This window comes from Bactrocera latifrons, unplaced genomic scaffold (assembly GCF_001853355.1).
Source record: "Bactrocera latifrons isolate USDA-ARS-PBARC rearing strain unplaced genomic scaffold, ASM185335v1 scaffold_230, whole genome shotgun sequence".
NCBI lineage: Eukaryota > Metazoa > Arthropoda > Insecta > Diptera > Tephritidae > Bactrocera > Bactrocera latifrons.
Window position 1 is genome coordinate 271,040 of NW_017535853.1, and position 21,083 is coordinate 292,122.

The following is a 21,083-nucleotide window of genomic DNA, read 5'->3' on the forward strand; positions in this document are numbered from 1 at the left end:
TCTTGAACAAAACCAAAATTCTTAACTGTGTGCATTCTACCCTTATAAAAAGGTTTGGCTTTGCCATAATCCGAAATTGTAGCTGGAAGAATGACTCATTTTGTCAATTGTTTATGTAGTTRCTATGGGAATTTTTACTACCTATTTATTGCTCAGGTACGCTATTCATGGCGGTGAACAAACGATAATAATATACATGTATGTATGTAATTATTAATATACACACTCGTACATAGGTACGATGGTTTCGCCAGAGTATATTTTTTTAGTTTTTAACTACATGGCAACGTGTCACCGGTCTTTAAGTAAAATTGATTGTTGGCAACATTGTTGTGGAGCGAATATGAATCTGTTGCATATTGCTTAAAACTGAATTCAAATTCCTTAGTGGTTAAGTTTTCAAGCCAAATTACTTTCAAATAACAATTACGGACAATTAACAAAAATTATTTCAATTCTTTTATTTAWACGTTATTTTGTATAGATGTTTTGCAATAGTAGTGAGATGATAGCTCAGCTAACCATTCTTCCTTAATCACCGTTATATTGCTCATAAAAATCTTTGTTGTATGAATGAGTTCAGTAAAAACAATATATTGCGGTTGTGGTAGTGTGTATAATGAAGAAAGTGGATGTATGTACAAGTCAAGGCCCTCCTGAATTCGCTTGTATACACCCGTATAATGCAAATATGCTGCATTGAGAAAAAAAGCCGAGGTAATACATTTGCAAATTGTCTCCACATTTCCATCGCATGATTTTAGCGGTAAATTTAGATGCTTTTTGGCTADTATGACCAGCTGCTGCCGCAATTCATATGCAGAGTTGAGATTGCGATAATTCAAATAGTATGTGCGACAAAATTGTTTGCTTTGATCGTTTTCTATAAATGCCGTAAATACATTTAACATTGTAATTAAGTCACCTTCAGCCACTTCGAAGTTACGTTTCGCAACGCGTGCCTTAATCTGCCCCTGACCGGTAGCTGGGTGAGCGAAAACGGTTTCCACTTGCAGCATAGCAATTATTGTCAAAATCTCTTCGGAGCAATTCATTGAACCGGACATATAAAGCATACGACTGAGCATTGGCGGTAATGGCATTTCGGCCATGAAATAACCCATTGGCTTAGTGAGATTTCCTTCATTATTAATGGCTTCTGCAAAAAGAGAAATTAAAGTGTTTATGTATATTATCAACACATACATACATATGTATAAACTGTTTAAAATGAGCATAAAATCTCTAAAAATTTGAAGCTCTAGCATTTCTTTTGTCTATTATGCAATATATAGTAATATAATTCTCAATATTTAGTAATATAAAAAGCTTTGCTTTAAAAAATTGATAAAATAATAAAACACTGATAAATAGCTTCGCCTCATTCCCCTCCTTTCATACAGCACTGCCTTACCAGCAATTTTTTTATTGATTCGCGAAATGAAATGCCGTTAAGCCAAATGTGAGAGCGCTCGAATGGAAGAATATATCACAGAATGAAAATTATTGTTATTATTATAATTTTAAACACTCTTTTATTATTATTATCTACATTCTGACGATATATGAAACGGTTTTCCATTAAATGGTTGATAAAAACTGTTATCAAATAGGTGCCTCATTCATCKCTTTTTATTTAGCACTGCTTTGCCAGCAATTTATCAGTGATACGCAAAATAAATGCCGTTAAACAAATGTGAGAGCGCTTGAAAGAAAGAGTACAATATAGGAAACGGAAAGTAGTTAAACATATGTATTTGTGGAAATGCAGATTTTTGAACAGATCAAAGAAATGAGAGATTTTTTATAATTCCTTGTAAATGCGCATTCGTTAGTGTCCCGTTAGGCGCGTAATATGACAGCTCGCGTCAAATATTTGCAGTGAGGAGATACTATCAAAGCGCAATTTGCAAATTTGGGCAAATTTTTTTCGATTTTAAATTAAAGTGGCTATTAGTTTAAATAAGTGTTTTTTGTTAATAAAGTTGTCGATAATTTCGTAAATATATGTATACAGTGAAATTCCCCATTACGGACAGTCCCCACACTCGGACATCTCCGATGACTGGACTAATTTCATGAAGAAAACATTTTCATTGTCGTACAAAAACCAATCGTATAACAGTACATCGGTCATGCGGTGCTTACTCATATTAATATAATATAAATGCGTGGCGCGAAATTGAATGTGAGTGATTAAATTATGCGTAAAAGTGATCAAATGTGAAAGGGGTTCATATTAATAGTATTTTTTAAAAATTGGATTGTGGAGTGAATGAAAAGCAGATGCTTAGTGTTTTTAAGTCACAATCATAGCAGACATGGAGATCTGACCGGTACTGGCGGTTATTATGTACAGAAATGAAGGTATATAAATTACTGTTGGAACAACAAAATTATTTCCTAACAAGCTATTATGTCGGTAAGTGCTTTAATTTAGAGTTAAATATTCGATTGCACTGTGGTTTAACAATTCGAAGTTGATGTAAAGAGACTTATGATCTGCACTTACCTAGAGCATGTAGTGTTTCTAAAGCAGCCAATACATTTTTGGCCGGCGGTGGCGAAGGAAAATTGAATTTCAAAATATTACTTATTCCTAGTGCTTTTATATTTAATATCATTGCACTCAATTCACATCGTCTTATTTCTGGTGGGAATCGATCGGGTAATTTTTCAAAATCTTCCTCCGTATAAAGACGATACACTTTTCCGGGGCGTGTGCGTCCGGCACGTCCAGCTCTCTGCATAGCAGTAGCTTTGCTAGTGGGCACTACCACCAACTGATCTGTCGCACTATCTGAGTCGAACCATTTTACTTTAATAAACCCACAGTCAACAACTAGAATATAATTTTGTTTTGTTTATATAAAAAAATTCTTTTGAAAATGAGATATAAAAAATTTAAATTTACCGTATACAACACCCGGTATAGTGATCGAAGTTTCAGCGATATTTGTTGCAAATATAACTTTACGTACACCTTTTTCCGCGGCAAAAAATACTTTTAACTGTTCTTTATGTGTTAAAGATCCATACATTGGTACCGGCTGCAATGTGTTATCGTCTTTCAAATTCATGTAGTCCTTTGTTAAACTCACAGCTTGTAGTACTTCTTCTTGTCCGGTGAGAAAAACTAAAATATCACCTTGAGCTTCCTTCTTATGAATTTTCCATACAGTCTCAACGGCTTCATTTACATAATCAGCACATGGATTGCTTAGATAAAATATGCTTATCGGATGTGTTCGACCTTCAACAGATAATATTATGCTTGAATTAGTTTTGAAGAAATCGGCGAAAGTTTCAGCATCAATGGTGGCTGACGATATAATTAATTTTAGTGTAGGTCTCTTGCTGACCACTTTCTTCAAAAGGCCGATAATAATGTCTGTTATTAAATTCCGTTCATGTGCTTCATCAATTACAACAACACTGTAACGCATTAATAAGGGATCTGTGAGGAGTTCACGCAATAGGATGCCTTCTGTCATATACTATTAAAACGAATGTAAAAATAAATGATTAGTTGGATGTTGTTTGTTTATGCAATTTGTTGCTCCTTACCTTTATAGCTGTAGCTTCGGATGTTTTTTCTAAAAATTTTACCACAAACCCGACAGTACTGCCGACAACTTCACCACGTTCCAGCGCTACACGATTTGCTAAAGTTATGGCGGATATGCGACGTGGTTGTGTTATACCGATTTCGCCCTTTGTATGCCAACCCAGTTCGTAGAGGTACTTGAAAAAGAAAATTGGGTAATTTATAACGCAATATATTATTATATATATATGCAAATAATATTCAATTTGAGCTTTTAAGAAATACAGAATAATTAACATTTAAATATTGCAAGAAGTTGTAGAGATTAAACTTTTTATTCCCGCTTAGAAATTTTGTATTAATTATTTAGTTATTTATGTTAAGAATATTTACAAATTTTGCATTTTTCTATTTTTTTGTGAAATTCGAAATACCTTAAAACTTATTAGAGCGATAAATTTGTAGCAAATCTAAGAGCTCCTTATATTTTAGCTTTTCTCCTTAAGAATATGGATTGAATCCACCCATACCTACCACGCTTGGAAAGTAAAATGCTTTCTTACACAAATACATAACTTATTTAGCGTTTTATTAAAAATCAACACAATTTGTTCTTTATTTTAGTATACATATTTTGCAGGTATTTTATATATATAGTGTTAAATTTTACATAAAATATCTTCGATTCAATAACAATTCACATTTTGTACAAACACGACATTTAGAAAAAGAAAATGGATCAGAACGATGTATTATTACCGGATACAGTGTTAAAAATGAAATTACGAGCCTCTAAAACATGCATTTCTGTGATACAAATTACAATTAACAGTACAATATAACCGACATATTGTATAGCCTTTAAGAAGTCCCACAATTTATCGCAAAATATACTTAACAAAACTAGATGTAGCAAGGAATGCACATTAACTATTCGCCACATCCACGCAACACATAAAAACCACGGCGATTTAAAGGTTATGTTCTGTCGGATGAATTGTGTTGGCGTTACATCATTACGCTCCAACATGTCTTGGTATACGGCGATATAGCGATTCCAAGCAGTCGAGCTAACAAGCAGCTGCCCTGTGAAGGTTAAAACTTTTTTGACCACCTTTGGCGTCATTGATTTGGCTTTAGGTCTCGTAACGGGTTCAGGTAGTTTTGATTCACTCATTGGTAGTTGAGAGTAACCACGGCGTGGTGGATTGTTTTTCAGGTAAAAGAAAATACCCAAAAGTAAGGCAATACAACCCAGACCATCACAAAGGCCATCGATATAATAACCGGATGTACCAACTTCAGATCGTTCTCCGTGTATATTCTTTTTAGCGCGCGCCACATGACCGTCTAGGTCGTCTAAGAAGGTGCGTAATTGAAAGAGTACCACACCCAAACGGCGATATCCCAAATTATCCGATGAAACCATTTTACCCGCAATGCATGCAACTCCTACATGGAAGAACGATATCATATTTGCTGTGATGAAATTGCTCCGGGAAATCCCGACGATATTGTCAAATATAGTTGCAAGCGGTGCAAATAGATAATGATTCGTATGGTCAAGGAGTACAGCTTTCACCGTCACATGACATAAAGGATTCACATCGCACGATAACATATGATGGCGCTCATAGTAACTGACCGATTTTATCATTGTATAATCCGTAGTTGCTTCACCGCCTAATGCATTATTCACTAATAAAGTTGTTGTATTTATGTGGTAATCTCGTTCGATTGCATATCTTTGTATACGTAAATATAACTGAATGTCCATAAATATATAAAATGCCAATAAAGCGAAGAGAAGGCATAGTAATATTTTACTAACTTGTGAGCTTGGACCCACCATTTTTTAATACAATCTTTTTGTTGGTAGGTATGTGTGTGTGAAATCTTTGTTATATGCGTAAAAGTTTATAAAAATTTTTCTCTGCGTTAATTTTTTAAGGAAATTTAGTTTTTATTGAATTGCTCCAATTAGCACCGGAAATAAACGTTCATGTCACAATAGTTGTATGTACGAGCAWATATGGTTGAAATGTGAATCTGGAAAGAATACCACTTAACGTAAACAAAAGCTTTATAAAGAATATTACAAAAACCGCAAGCAAATAAACGATATTGCACTTTATCGCATTTCGGAAATATGTGATTCATTGTAAATGAGCATACTGATGGTTTTTTAGAAATAACTGTATCCTATGGGTAATAGTTTATTGCGAAATAGAAATCGATTTCATAAACCCAAGTATGGTTTCATAATGCAGAATAAGATCTACCCGAGTTTTCTAATATACTTTTTTATGAATTTTATTTATAATAGACGAACATACTTTTACCAATAATACTGTATCATAAACGATATTTTTTTTTATATTAAAGCGAAATATTTATTAAAAAAAATTAACATCTCACAACCTACAGTTAAATAGTTTTTTCGAGGAATACATATTTCAGAAAAAATCTAATACCTGTGGTAGTTGAGTGCTTTTTCCGCTACCGGTTTCGCCAACTAATATCAAAACCTGATTTTTTTCCAAACAATATAATATATCTCTGCGGTACTTATGAATAGGAAGTCGCTTTCGTTGTTCAATTATTGGTAAATTATGATTTGCATTGAATACAAAACACGATTCCGTTTCATTAGTAGTAACATAATCGTCCCTTCTTGACCCTACTTCATCGACATCTGGAAAAAATTAGAAAGTAATTTGTTGGTAAAATTCAAACAGACAGGTTGTTCTACTCTGTCTCTTGCTAAAAATTTTCAGTTATAATACTTCGAATTAATTCTGTGTTACATCATTCCAATACTTATATCTTTACTAAATTCAAATTTGACTTTTTGATTTATGAACTATAAAAAATACTAATAATTCTCGTTAATGATAACGTATTTCATCGTAGTGATCATATGTTGACTAATGATAACATGTTACGAATTATTTACCTTTAWTCGCAATTAATGTATTAAGAAATTGTATATACACACATACTATATAGGGACTCAATACTTTATCTGAAACTACGCTTTCGCTGCAAGTGAAGTACTATATATAATCTACCACCTGATCAACATGGTATGCTCGTAAAAATGATGTTTACACCTTACGTTTATACTTTGTAATCAATATGGAAGGAATTCAATTACTTTTTTAATGCGCACGCCAGTTGTTATTACTCAGCACAAATGCAAAAATACGTTTTATTTATAGAAGAACGAAAGCTATTATATTTAGGCCAGTACCACAAAAAGTATTTACCACTTTTATTTTGTTTATTTGCTTGCTTTTTTTCAATGCATATGTTATATGTATGTATTTACAAACCTGGGGCAAGAAAATTCGGTTTCAGTTGTAGTGAAACCATAATACTCCTGTATTTATAGACAATTTTCGTGTACAATTTCCTTTATTAACAATATTGACAATTATGACTACGGAGACTTCACTCTTAATTAATAAACCAAATTGTGGTTTGTTMTTTTCTAAGGAGCAAAAGCAAATTATTGAAACACAACAGCGTACTCAATTGAAAAATACATTGCCACAGGGTGTGTTAAGTTAATTTTTCAATTTGCACAGTGTGTACAGRAATGTGAAAAATATTTTGTGTGTACGAATTTAATAGCTTTTCCTCTCTGTTCCCACATAAACGAGTATGTCAATTGAAAATGGAAACTGTTAACTCGTTTACACAAAAAATCAATAAATTTGTCACGAAATTCTGACATATTTGTACTAAATGTTGTGTTAGGATTTGTGATCGATATTTATTAATTAGTTAATTTGCAATATTTACGAACACTCAATTATTTGCATATATGTATGTAAGTTATTACACTAAATACTTTACAGGAATACAATGATGCTATTATAAATAAAATTTACGACTTAAAGTTAGTTCTAATAACAGTGGTCTCTCAATTAATAAATCAATTACTCATGACTTTTAAAGTAAATAACATTTTCTTCTCCACAAATAGCAGCAGCATGAACGATGATAGGATGATCGACAATAACATCTGTAGTATTTGTAATGACTACAGCAAGAATGCAGACTTGAATGACAGTAGCATGAGTCATGCAAACAATATAAATGACAAGCTGAATCACACATGGTTTTGTTTTGCTGCAAATAAAAGAAAGTCATGCAAACTTAATTATTTCAAAAAATGTCTAACACATTAACTATTTTAAGTAATAAGTTCGTATGTTGACATTTTAATGTCTGAATTTCTTTATTTTAAATTATTTAATTTTTCAACACTTACTTCTGTTAAACAATTTACTCAAAATAAATACGTTCCGACAAAGATTTCAAATGCGACTAAAGTCATCCAAAGCAAATTTCAAAATATTTGTAGTCAAAAATAGGCGCACCATCAGTACCTGGTTACCTGGTTAACATGTTAGATCGATAACATATATTTGAATTGCATTAACATACGAAAAAGGCTTACACACTAATATTCCGAAGTAGTAGGGTCATGCACGAGTAATATTAAATACAGTTAACTCGCTTTTATTTGAACTATTAACGCAGACTTAAAGATACAATATTATTTCTCAAATAAAATAGTCCTTTCCAGTTGGCTAGTAATACAATATAATATACATACATATGTAGGTATAAATGTAAATAGTCTGACCGAACAATTAAATCTTAGTAAAAATTTCGTCCTCATAAAATTAATAATAYTGTAATGAGAAACATTATTCATTTAGATTACTTACATATATTATCGTTTTTATTATTATATACATAGATACTTAACTATTATATATAGTGTTATATATTTGGTCTAAATCTGTTTTTTTTTTTATGAATTCTATTATTGGTAATAGTTTTACATGACAATTTATGCTCTAAATTAGTAATTGTATATGACTAAACCAGTAAATAAAAATAAATTTTCACACATATATGCATATGTATAGTATATTAATATAATCAATGTACGTACATATGTATGTACATATGTATTACGCACACAAGTCATTTCAACCTGACCTAGTATCAGTAAATAAACATTGGTAATATTTTTTTTGTTGCTATTGTTACAATTGTCTTTAATCCAGTTATATTTTTCAATCAATATCAATCCTTGGAATATATACAAACATATATTGCATTTTTGCATGCCTTTTGGTAAGAGAAGATATTTTCAACCACCGAGAAAGATTTGTGAATTCCAATTTCGTGAAAGAAAAAAATAAAACAATGACAGCAAGTTTTCTCATATTTAAATCGTGTAGGAACCACTTAAAAAAAAGGAAAAGAGATGAATAAATTTCATTAATAATACCATTTGATCAAATTTGACTGGGACCGAATCGATAACAGTTTTTTTCCAGATTGGCATAACTTTTTTACCATCTGATCAAATTTAACCCGGACTGTTTTTCTTATCGCCTTAAGAGGGAATTTGAGGGAATACAAGCACCCCAACGCTTTATTCAATTCGCCATACACTTGTTATAAGCCTGGGATGAGATGGGGTCTATCGACTACAGCGAATTTTGATTCCGGATAATTTTTCTTACGCCATTCTCTACATCATTCAACAGCTTCGACTTTTATATTCGTAAAACTACTTCTCATTACCTGTATTGATGCGTTTGATGAATGTAAGGTTTCTCAGCTACGTTGTCAATCGACTCCCCAACTCGACGTGAAACGAGTCCAGCACTGATACGTCCGAAGCGTTAACAAAAAAGTGTTGCAATCCTCTTCCATTTCTCTGATGTGAACACGACGTTTTCCAAACATTATTTCTTTAAATTCTTTGATGTTATGATCGCCGCCTTTATACACGTCTTTCTCGAAACTGTGTGTTTTGAAGTCGGTTGGCAAGATACAATTCTTAACGAAGGATTTACAGGACGAAGGATTTTTTTCCGATTACTATTTTAAAAAAATGTCGCTAAATTATCATTGAAATTTTATTTTTTTGTCAAAATGTCTGCTAAAACTCCAATTTTCAGTTTTTTTTTTTCCTTCGTCCAAGTTATAAGCTAAGTTTTTAACTAAAATACGTATTTTTTACAATTAGATAATCCTGTGAGGAGTTATACTGACAACGCGGGCGCATCACGATTTCTCCGGAAGAGTTTAGAATAACTTCTTCCMAAAATTTCAGAATTTGTTTATTAATAATGTATGTTTGTAAAAATATTTTTTGAAAAAATGCTGTTTTTTATCCGAGGAAACCTATGTAACCCTGACGTAACCGAACAATTCCCAACCGCTGACTCCAATTAATTAGTACAAGACATTTTTTTACACAGTCGATTTAGCTTACGTATATGTATATATTTATTTATTTATATTTAGAAACAAAAAGTGAAGTAATTACATAATATATAGCGTTATTTTTATTTTGTAAGTATAAGCAATAATGCCAGAAAGTTTTGTACATGCATAAAAAGGGGGAAAACAACATCTATCAACCTCAAAATACATGATTTTTCATTACAATTTTAAATTGGATTTGTTTTTGTCTTCTTTTCTAGTATATATATATAACATAACATCAATTCATCATATGAATTACATACAACAACTAAATGTATATTTCTAATTGAATTTTATATTCAGATAGTCGCAGGTTTAGCTAAAATAATAAGAATGATACGCGTGTCCGACGTGCATCACCTTTGGCTCTTCGAGCCATCCCGTAATGTCACATGCTCCCCTCCGAGCTGCTTGTTGTGCCTTTTGAATCTCCCATACCGCCAGCATTGTTATCGTCACCTCCTAAAGCGCCTGATGATGACAAGCCACCAGAGAGACCACTCAGGTCCAATTTGTACTAAAAAAGATAGAATTAAGCACTAAAATACAGCTACCTTCCATACAATTGCTTATTGCACGAATTGATGCAAAAAAAGAAGTAATAATTGAGAGACAAAAAAGTTTGTTTCCTCTCACAAAAGTGTATGTACGGTTCCAAAAATCAAAGTTTCGAAGAAATCAAGCCTTCTTTATTGAACCCGTTTCGAAAGTAGAGTAGAACTTAATAAACGATAAAATAAATTACATATTAAAATAATATTGTCCAAAATAACACATAGTGGGGTAGATAAAAAGTTGAAAAGAATTACACATGCATATGTAGGTAAGTAAGCATGCATACACAACGGTTCATAAACGATCATTTACCTTAGTCGCACATTCAAAACATTTTGATACAACCTTGTTAATTACACTCATAAGATTCTTAGTTTCTCGTATAACGTGGTCCACCTTTACAAATGTTGCATCCTTTCCGACAGTGTGATCTTTAACGGTAAATTGTAGAGTTTGCACAAAAGTCGGCACTCGGTCCAAAATATTCAAAAGATCCTTTTTATTCTGACTTGCTGGTACCTGCAGGGAGCACAAACAATTACAAACCGTTACATATATTTTGGACACCGAGTACTTAGAACACATTATACATACATATATACATTACATTAATACATACATAATACATATGTACATAAGTTATATATTCAGTTCACCTGATAGGAAAATTGTCGTAAAACTTTATATAAACGGTTTGCTTCTTCGGCAAAGTACTCGGCTTGCGTAAAGAGGTCTTGTGTCGTCCGCAAAGTGCCGTTGCCTTTCGTGAACTGATACATTGCAAATGCCATTGCCGACATGTTTTTTGCACGTTTAATTATGTCGTTATTTTCGTTAACTTCGTCGGTCCATTTCTCATTGAATGGCGCAATTTCCGCAGGCATGTCTTTTGTCTCAGCAGTGGCCACTTTACCCTGCTCCTCCTGTCCAACAGACAGCGGTCGTGCAGCAGTCGGTTTATATTTCTAGAGTATGAAAATGAAAACAATAAGAATGCATAAATTCCAAAGGATTTTCATTGAAAAAAAAAAAAACAACTCTTATAGGTAATATTTAGGTAGCTTATGTTTTTGTTGTAACAGCAGAAAACATCGTCAAAGTAATTTGGCGGAATGCTGCCGAGATGTTGTTGTTTTAACGYATGTCTAATCCTCGTTGGGATGGTAAGGATTAGTTAAGTTGTAGGCGACGTCGTCCAACGGAAGGCCCAAGAAATGTGTGTTTGTGTTGTGACGGTGTTGGATCAAAGGGGAGAAGGGCAGAAGGGGAGAAGGGTGTTAGATGGGTGGGGTTGGTGGGGCATGCAAAGAGGTGGCCAGTGTCATGCGGAGACTCATTGCATGCAGGACATATATTTCATATGTGGGGTCTATTCTGGATAGGTAGGAGTTTAATCTGCTGCAGTATCCAGAACGCCAGCTCTACGTCTGCATTAGGTGGTGGTTGTTTGACTCCCGGTACGCCATTCACGGAAAAGGAGTCAGTGAAGGTGTTGGTGGCTTCACTGTGAATGTCGGTCAATGCTTGTCGGAAGTGCGTTTCACAGATCATTATTCAATTCTAGCATATAGCTCTAAACGATTATATATTTGTATCTAATATGTTTTTGCTTACCTTAATTGATTTATTGTCGCATTGTTCGCCGGTAGTGTCTAAGATTTGTTGTGCAACATTTGTAATTTCGGAAATGAGCCATTTCCACATTTCGGCGAAAGCGTCCATATTCTCATTCGCCGGAACACTTGTAGGATATCTTGACAATATTTTAGCAGCTAGTATAACTTGTGGACCATATATCCGTAAATTAATAGCTAAACATTTCGATTGTACTTGTAAGCTCTCTGTAAAAGCGATGTGCTGTAACAATTTGCATACATCTATAATATGATCACAACAGTCGTGAAATTTATTCGACCACTCTTGAAAGGATGTCGGATCCTCATTCAACGCCAACAAATGAAAATTATTCACCAATTCCACTGAGGTCTTCAGCGAATGATATAGATCAGCCGTCTGATCGGCAACCGAGAGTATTAGTTGTTGTGTTAGATTTTTTGCTGTACCTATAACTCGATCAATTTCTTCATCCATTATATGTCTTGTATTACGTTCGGTCTTATATAAAATATTTAAACATTTTTTAAGCTCTAGTTTACAACGATCACAAAGGAATAAAATATGTTCTCTATTTTCATGACTTGTATAAGCTGAATCTGTAAAGTCATGGGTTTTCTCTAATAGTTTTTCAAAAGCATATATCAGTTCTTCGATTAATTCAATATTAAATGGTGTCATCAAGTCTCGATCGGTAAATGGTGAAATTTTTGTACCACTTTGTTTATAATTATTACCTATTAGAAGACTCTCATCTTCGCTACCAAACGAATTTCGACGTTTACTAGTGTATTCATTGTTCCATTTCTTTTCGGTTAACGTAGTTGAGGTGGCGATTTTCGAATAATTATTATTACCTATATACATAGTAGTAGGTTTGGTATCGTCCAACGGTTTCGAACGAAATTTCTCCAACAAAAAGGTTAAATAATTCGTTGATGATTGTACAGTTTCGCCGCCGATATTTTTCGCAGCATGTTCGTTATAGGTTAAGAATTGCGTTTCGAATATGCAATCTTTAACAACAAAATGTATTAAATCCATAGCACGTCTGATTTGACAAAATACGGTATCGCGATTTTCCTTAGCTATCATACAATCATAATGTAGGAGTGTTGCCTTCGATGAGGATAGCAAAATTGAAATGGAGTGTTCAAGTATTTGTTTAGCGGAAAACATTTGCGCTCGGCGCCTTTCCTCTTTGATATTATTCTGTTGATTTCGTATTAGATATGCAAGCTCTATCATTTCAATGCCGAATAGCGAGTAAGCTCGTACAAATTCGGTAAAATTCACAACAGATTCAAGCTTTCGTAAGCTTTTCACAATTTTCCTCTTTGCAGTGAGGAGTTGTTTAACAACAACAATATCAACTAAAAGCAAAATTCTAGTTACAGCGGATATGAGTGTTTTAGCAGCTATTATAATTGCGTTTTCATCGTAAACAGGTAATTCTAAAGTTGAGTAATTCATGTTATCCATGGCAGAAATATCACATAAGCGTTCGATTGATTTTCCTGTAAGCAAAGTTAAAAAAGATGAGTAAATATAGTTTAAAAAAATAAATATGAAGAGAGAACGCAAAAGAGTTGCTTTACAACGTAGCAAATACGTTTATTAAACACATTATTGTTTTGACAAGACGTGGATTTATGCATATGACCATCGAACTGTTGAAAAATCTAGCGAATAGAGCTTCAAAAGTGAGCTGATACAGGAGGCGAAGAAATAAATAACTGTGAAAATATTTTTTTTTTGTAAGTTCGAGTCAAATTTGATCATATGGAGGCTACTATGAAGGCAAAAGTAAAGAATTGTGAAAATATTTTTTTTTGAAAGTCCGGTTCAAATTTGATCATATGATATTACGTACGGTTGTAATTTATAAGAAAAATTTAACTTTTCGCGATGCCTTTAGTGCTTCTTCATTTCCGTTTAAATTACCTGCATCTCTTGCATTTCTGCAGCATTCCAAAATGTCGGATTTGATATCGAGATTGTCCTCGGCAATTATTTCGCCTATTGTCACGAACCTCTCAATTGCTAAATTTACCGCATGACCAACATGACTGATTGCCTTCACTCGACGGTCGGCAGCTCCGCCTTGATGCTTCTCAGTAGCCACCTAAAAATTGTTATATAACACAATTTTTAATTCAACTTTATGTTTTTTAATTCATTAAAATTTTTGTATTTAAAGCAATAACTACATATATACAATAAAATTTACAAAACAAATATACAAAACAGCGGCACACTTACCCTTCGCTCACATTCATACGACGACATTTTTGTTATAGTAGAATAGCATTCAGTTTAAAATCTTAGAATTAGATTAGTAATAATATAGGCGCAGTTTTGGAAAGTTCGAAAAAGTTTGCTGGAATAATCAAAAGCGTTGAAATTTTACATTTTAGACCAATTATTTACATTATACATATTATAGTAAGAGCTAGGTGCTAAATAAAATTAAAAATCAAAACAAATAATTTTTAAAAACATGGGTGTATACACATACATACATTATTTAAACCAAAAGAAAAAAATTATTCGCGTCACCATTTTCCTATGCATAAAACCTTAAAAATATTCAAGTTCCACTTAGTAAAAATTTATATACATATAAACGGCTATAATATATAAATCCTAACCTATACTATGAATATATACATATACATATAGGTATGCATATGAGGTTATACACCGTTGTATATATTTTAACTTGCACGCCTGTCCACCATGATTAAGTTGCAAAGGAGCATATTTTTGTTGTACGCATCACAGAAATGCGTAAACACACATACACATTTAAATATGAAAATCTACGCGTAAATTATAAATTTCTAATAACGAAAAATTAAACACCTTGAGCTGTGTATATGCTCCTACGAAAGATATGATTATACCCATAATATCTATGTATGCAATAACTATAATTTAATAWTTCTGGTGTTTAATGGCCAATATAAGCACTTGTTTATATACATTACATCAAATACATACATAAAAGTTTTTTTATGGTAAAGTTAAATCTCACCTGCGCCTCTTACAATAGTACCGTTATTTAATTTCTTTTCCGACAAACGCATCACGTCAGGACGCAATCCAAATATAATTTAACAACCAATTAGAGCACATTTTTATTAAGTAGGTATTTTTTATTTTGCTTGGAAAATCAAAAAATTGAAAACAAGTATTGAATTTTATGTTATAAAGCGCAAATGCGAAAAACCAACTAAATATTATATACAAATGGCATTGCCACATATTCGTTACGACATTTGTTGCTGCCATATTTGCGCATGACTTCCTGTTGTTACTTAAAATGTTTGTAAATATGCCGCAAATGTTGCATACTTAAAGGCGTTTAGTTGGTGAGAAATATATCGGTCGAGAAAAACATGCATGATACATTTTCTAGTTTACATTGATATATATTATTATCTTAAAGTAACATCGAAAAAGTCGAAAGTTATACAAAATRGCATCTTAAAAATTCATCTATCTTACATTGTTTAAGTCCATGTCAATAAGAAATATAATTCATTTGCTCTCTGGTCACTCYCTCAACATATGATCGAATGTTGTAATGAATTTTATATAGTATATCGATAACATTTTTGCCCACTATATGACTCTATGACTTGCAAGTCGAGCARAAGTTTTCTATCATAAGTTTTTAAGTGTTTGCATAATCCAGACGTGCCCAATAAGTGAAGAAAGTTGCATCATGTCGTGTCCGTTTTTAAGTCGCTTCAGTGCAAATTATGTTCGGAATTATTCAGAGTTTTTGGTGCAAACTTATGGCGTTTATTGTCCTGTGTTGAGCAAACAATTCCATACCAATGGTAATGATGGCAATAAAGTACAAGCAGGATTGGCTGCTGTAGCAGTACCAAAGCCAAATACAACATCTAATCAATGCTCCTACGCCCCCTCTGCTGTACGCCCAAATGAATCGTTAACGAAACCAATGCCGAATTGCGTAAAGGATATTGAAAATCGAAATGTTSTTGATGTGACTGAAGGGTTTGCATATGAAAGTTTTTTCCATGATCAAATTTTGAGGAAAAAGCAGGATTATTCTTATCGTATTTTTCGTAAAGTGAATCGTTTAGCTGGACCTGGACTTTTTCCACATGCTTTGGAATATTCGAAAGAAGAAAGACCTATTACTGTGTGGTGCTCGAATGATTATCTTGGCGTGTCGGCACATCCGAAAGTGAAGGAAGCCTCGATCAAAGCTATTGAGTGTCATGGTACAGGTGCTGGCGGTACTCGTAACATATCAGGCAACTCTCTACACCATGAAATGTTAGAAAAACGTTTGGCGCGACTTCATCAGAAGGATGGTGCACTTGTATTTACTTCATGCTTTGTTGCAAACGATTCAACACTTTTCACTTTGGCAAAACTACTCCCTGGTTGTCATATATTTTCTGATGCAGGTAATCACGCATCTATGATACAAGGCATACGAAATAGTGGCGTGCCAAAACATATATTTCGACACAACGATCCGAAACACCTACGATCAATGCTGCAACAGGTTGATCGTAAAGTACCGAAAATAGTCGCTTTTGAAACCGTACATTCAATGACCGGCGCAATTTGCCCACTTGAGGAGTTATGTGATGTGGCACATGAGTATGGCGCTTTAACATTTATCGATGAAGTACATGCAGTTGGTTTATACGGTCGTAATGGTGCAGGTATAGGGGAAAGAGATGGCTTGCTGCCGAAAATGGATATTATATCTGGCACTTTGGGCAAAGCATTTGGAAATATTGGTGGCTATATAGCGAGCACTGCAACTTTGATTGATATGATTCGCTCATATGCTGCTGGTTTTATATTTACGACATCATTACCACCATCTGTAGTCTGCGGTGCTTATGCGGCAATCGAATTACTCGCCTCTGACGAAGGACGTGCATTACGCAGCAAGCATCAGAGCAATGTAAAATATTTGAAAAGCTTATTGCAGCGTGAAGGTAATTAATTTTTTTGTTATTATTTAACGCTAAAATTATTGAATTTTTATTATACCTTGCGTATATTTTTCTATACATTTATAGTAATAATATACTAACAACCGAATCAGGCATTCAAACAGTAGCAATAATTGTGGTATAAAATTTTACTGCCTTTTGCTTATTTAGATTCTGCCATTGCATAAGTAGATATAAAAAAGCACACAAAATCATSAATGTATAGCGAGCGCTATTACAAATGTATATACATCTAAGTGCTTAATGAACTAAAAGTCAGTTTCAACCAATACTCGCGAAGTGAAGTTTTTCATTTTCGATTTTCTCTATTCACGTGAYAACGTCCATGGTCATATGAATTTGGCAAAAAGTTAGCTATAGATATATATAGATATATGTACCTAGGTATAAATATATATATTTATTTAAGGCGTGTATAGGTGAATACATAAACTTTTTTTTAGCTCTTATTTGGCACGCGATTCTTAGATGTCAGAAAAATCGATCTATTTAATTTTAGTTTTATATAATTAATTGCTTTAGATAATTGACGTAATTAATTAAATAACTTATTACAAAATCGTGCTTATATTAATTGATTMTATATATATTGCTAGGTTTTCCTGTGGAAGAAACAAAAAGTCACATAATACCAATTCGCATTGGTAATCCGTTAAAAACCACTCAGATATCGGATATTCTACTACATCAATATGGACATTACATGCAGGCAATCAATTATCCGACTGTGGCTCGCGGTGAAGAGAAATTACGTTTAGCACCGACTCCATTCCACACGGTCGAAATGATGCAACAATTGGTGTCCGATATGAAACGCGCTTGGAAATCGTTGAAATTACCAATGGCCGTACCCGATTGTCCAGAGGGTTGTTTGTTCTGCAATAATGGTTTAGGAAACGTATCGAATATGTTAACACCGCCAACGGTAAATGGTGATTTGAGATGCCAAGTTCCGAACTGCCCAAGAGTTGTTGCTGCAACGGCTTAATGCATTTTATTTACATACATATACATATACAAAATATATAAAGCACATACATATACAAATTTACAAATATCAATTGAATTTTGAATGGGTATCCGTACATAGTAAAATGCGATTATAGAATTGCTAATAAAATAATGCTTCAAGCGAAAAATTCAGCATTTTGCATAAATACATATTTATGTTTGGAGTTTTCATTGTTTAACATTATTCAGCATTGCATGCAAGTCTTAGTAGAGAGTGGTTGTTGGGTAAACCTTTGACTCTTATTCTAGAAAATATAAAAAATTTATAATCGAGTTGCTCGAATTGCTCATTTCTTATCAAATTATCGTTCACAATTTGTTTATTTATTACAAGCAAAATTTAAAAATTATTTTATTCAAACACATTCAGCAGCTGTTTTTGCTTGGCTGTTGAGTCACCAAAAAAAGAAAAAATATATAAATATACATATATACAAATGTATTTTCGTATGCATTAATGTAGGTGTAACAAAAACAGGTATTTTTTCATGTTATTGTACCAACTTTTGTTGCAGTGTATATGAGTGCAAAGATATCATTAACAGGTTTGGGGAAAAACATACATACCACTTAAGCACTTTGTAGCTGACAGTAAAGATATTTTTATTGTTTCGAAAGTGAATCGCGAAATCTAATTTTACAGTTTTTAAGTATACGTATGTATGTAAGATAAGATAAATGAATAAGGTCTACTAAGTATATGTATGCAAATATACATACATATACATATGTATATATATGCACATATCTAGTTTATTCAAGCAAAAGGAAACTTTTGTTAGTTGTTTATCTAATTCCGGTGTAATCGTGATTAATGGCGGTTGCCATTAGTAACCTTATCGACTATTGCGCTCATTAAGTGCTACTGCCTACACGCTGTCTCTTATACACATCTAGATGTGTATAAGAGACAGGTTAGTTGTTTATCTAATTCCGGTGTAATCGTGATTAATGGCGGTTGCCATTAGTAACCTTATCGACTATTGCGCTCATTAAGTGCTACTGCCTACACGTGCTTATCAGCTTCACACGTGGTTTTTGCTAAGTCAATGYAAATAAAAGCTAATACAATGAAGTTAAGAGGAAGTATATAAAAAAAAATTTATGTGCTTTTTTTTCAAGATTGGTGGTGAAACTAGCTGAAACCGGTTGAAGAGTAAAATACGTTTGACGAAACAATCACACGACCTACTACAACTGGGCAGATAACCTTAAGATTTCAAWAGTGGCCATGATAATAAAAATAAAAATTATCTCTCAAAGTTATTGCAAATTAATATTGAAATGTATTTCGGATAAATTTGCCGATAATAGGTTCTATGGTTTATTATTTTTGAAGTAGACTTAAATTGTATTATGAAAATATTTAAAAGGTGATATAATACACACATATGTTTGGTTCTRTTATCAGCAATGAACAACGTTTTTATAAATTTGCATTACTACATACATACATATGTACATACATACGTGGCTGTCAATTTTATTCGCACCATAACCGATCAGCTTTACAATTAAAGCTAATTCACCGCACGATATTCTAATCAATTTACAGTTAAAGGGATTTTCCCGTGAAATGTAAATTCTAAATTGAATTTTATTTCTATTTGCATAATCTTTCCAGTGCAAATTTATATACATATGTACATACATATACATACATACAGATGTTGATATTTAACGCCTGTTCAGCAGCTGTAATGAAATGTAACAACACTTGTGAAATAATATATAATATAATGGAAGTTTATAGAAAACGTTTAATATACATATGTACATCTTTACATATTTTTTCCAGTTTGCACCAGTTGTGCAGTCGTACGATATTAACATAGATAAAATGTGGTTTCCGCCTAATGACCGGTATAACAATTCTCGTTTCCTATGTTARAGCCAATTTTCGCGACAATGTTTCCTTATATTACTATTGATGAGATGTGGGTATAAGAATATGATTTCGAAACTGCCTAATAATTTAGAGAATGGCGCTCCAAAATTGAGCCGAAACCGAAATACCTAAATTTGCACATTTACACATTTACAAGTATATTGAAAATTTGATGAGGTTTGTTTTGTTTTTATCGGCTTGGGAGCTTTTGTTTTATAAGGGATTGAATGTTTTTATTTAATATACTTGAAAATGCAGTTTTTTGCAGTCTATGCCAAATTTTGGAATGAAATAACGAAAATCCGAATGAATTCTTATTAGATCCAGAAACCGTTCGGCGGCTCTTATTATCCAATTGGAATAGAGCTAAGCTGCCTTGTCAAAACCGGATTTTGAGCTGGGAATTTTTCGAAATATATTTTATTGCACTCGGGATTGATAGAAATAGGGATTCACAAATCTTGGTTAAAAACAAGAAGAAAGAACATTCGAGCACAAAATGCTGCCTTGTCAAAACCGGATTTTGAGCTGGGAATTTTTCGAMATATATTTTATTACACTCGGGATTGATAGAAATAGGGATTCACAAATCTTGGTTAAAAACAAGAAGAAAGAACATTCGAGCACAAAATAGATGGTGAATGGGGAGTTTTTATTTTAAATTATAGTATATATAATATTATTCCTACRTACCAAATATCAATTAGTTAGTGCATGCAATACAATATCATAGTGATACAGTTTCACAGTCCGCTAGCTCTCCTTTCCTTTTGATTCCGAGTATTGCTATAAAGCAATGAAGTCAATGACTTCATATGATCATATAACACTATCAATTAGTGGCCGTAAATTTATTATTTTCAATTCATGTCAACAAACCGCCACACACCGTGGTACCATCATAWAATCGCACATCACTGCCAGTTGTATATAGAGTCAGCTGGCAGCCAGCAACCATTGAAGTCACTCGTGACTTTCAAATCCCCTCGCTTCGCGGCTTGAGCGTCACCCAAGCTCTGGCCAGGCACCATGCGTTCATTTCTTTTATAGAAGCAGCTAACAGCTAGTTTCCCGTTAGTTAACATTATGACCGTTAAATCACATCACCTCACGGCTTGAGCGCCACCCAAGCACCGGTTAGGCACCGTGCCCG

At 33.2% G+C, this 21,083-nt stretch overlaps 5 protein-coding genes across 6 annotated transcripts; 1 reads left to right on the forward strand and 4 right to left on the reverse strand.

Moving 5' to 3' along the window:
• Window positions 1-436: 436 nt before the first annotated feature.
• Window positions 437-6,971, reverse strand: LOC108968833 (probable ATP-dependent RNA helicase DHX35). The gene is made up of 6 exons (XM_018933129.1): window positions 6,883-6,971; window positions 6,022-6,242; window positions 3,568-3,744; window positions 2,915-3,497; window positions 2,513-2,842; window positions 437-1,159 (listed from the first exon to the last, which is right to left on the reverse strand). Exons 1-6 carry the CDS (start codon window positions 6,920-6,922, stop codon window positions 465-467), a joined length of 2,046 nt encoding a protein of 681 aa, XP_018788674.1. The 5' UTR covers window positions 6,923-6,971; the 3' UTR covers window positions 437-464.
• LOC108968834 (ceramide phosphoethanolamine synthase) lies at window positions 4,166-6,986 on the reverse strand. 2 transcript variants are annotated; one of them, XM_018933131.1, is made up of 2 exons: window positions 6,022-6,110; window positions 4,166-5,596 (listed from the first exon to the last, which is right to left on the reverse strand). In XM_018933131.1, exon 2 carries the CDS (start codon window positions 5,397-5,399, stop codon window positions 4,287-4,289), a length of 1,113 nt encoding a protein of 370 aa, XP_018788676.1. In that variant the 5' UTR covers window positions 5,400-5,596; window positions 6,022-6,110; the 3' UTR covers window positions 4,166-4,286. The 2 variants fall into 2 exon arrangements, with proteins under 2 accessions (XP_018788676.1, XP_018788675.1); XM_018933130.1 differs by lacking the exon at window positions 6,022-6,110 and adding an exon at window positions 6,883-6,986 and having other exon boundaries at window positions 4,191-5,596.
• Window positions 6,987-7,369: 383 nt separating this feature from the next.
• LOC108968860 lies at window positions 7,370-7,910 on the reverse strand. Its single transcript, XM_018933160.1, has 2 exons — window positions 7,827-7,910; window positions 7,370-7,684 (listed from the first exon to the last, which is right to left on the reverse strand). The coding sequence occupies exon 2, from the start codon at window positions 7,670-7,672 to the stop codon at window positions 7,505-7,507; it is 168 nt and encodes a 55-aa protein (XP_018788705.1). The 5' UTR covers window positions 7,673-7,684; window positions 7,827-7,910; the 3' UTR covers window positions 7,370-7,504.
• A 2,030-nt stretch (window positions 7,911-9,940) lies between these two features.
• Window positions 9,941-15,236, reverse strand: LOC108968844 (alpha-catulin). The gene is made up of 7 exons (XM_018933143.1): window positions 15,057-15,236; window positions 14,282-14,399; window positions 13,964-14,144; window positions 12,020-13,536; window positions 11,062-11,370; window positions 10,718-10,924; window positions 9,941-10,367 (listed from the first exon to the last, which is right to left on the reverse strand). Exons 2-7 carry the CDS (start codon window positions 14,306-14,308, stop codon window positions 10,239-10,241), a joined length of 2,370 nt encoding a protein of 789 aa, XP_018788688.1. The 5' UTR covers window positions 14,309-14,399; window positions 15,057-15,236; the 3' UTR covers window positions 9,941-10,238.
• Window positions 15,237-15,654: 418 nt separating this feature from the next.
• Window positions 15,655-18,192, forward strand: LOC108968841 (5-aminolevulinate synthase, erythroid-specific, mitochondrial). The gene is made up of 2 exons (XM_018933140.1): window positions 15,655-17,013; window positions 17,628-18,192. The coding sequence occupies exons 1-2, from the start codon at window positions 15,750-15,752 to the stop codon at window positions 18,017-18,019; spliced, it is 1,656 nt and encodes a 551-aa protein (XP_018788685.1). The 5' UTR covers window positions 15,655-15,749; the 3' UTR covers window positions 18,020-18,192.
• The last annotated feature ends 2,891 nt before the right edge of the window (window positions 18,193-21,083 follow it).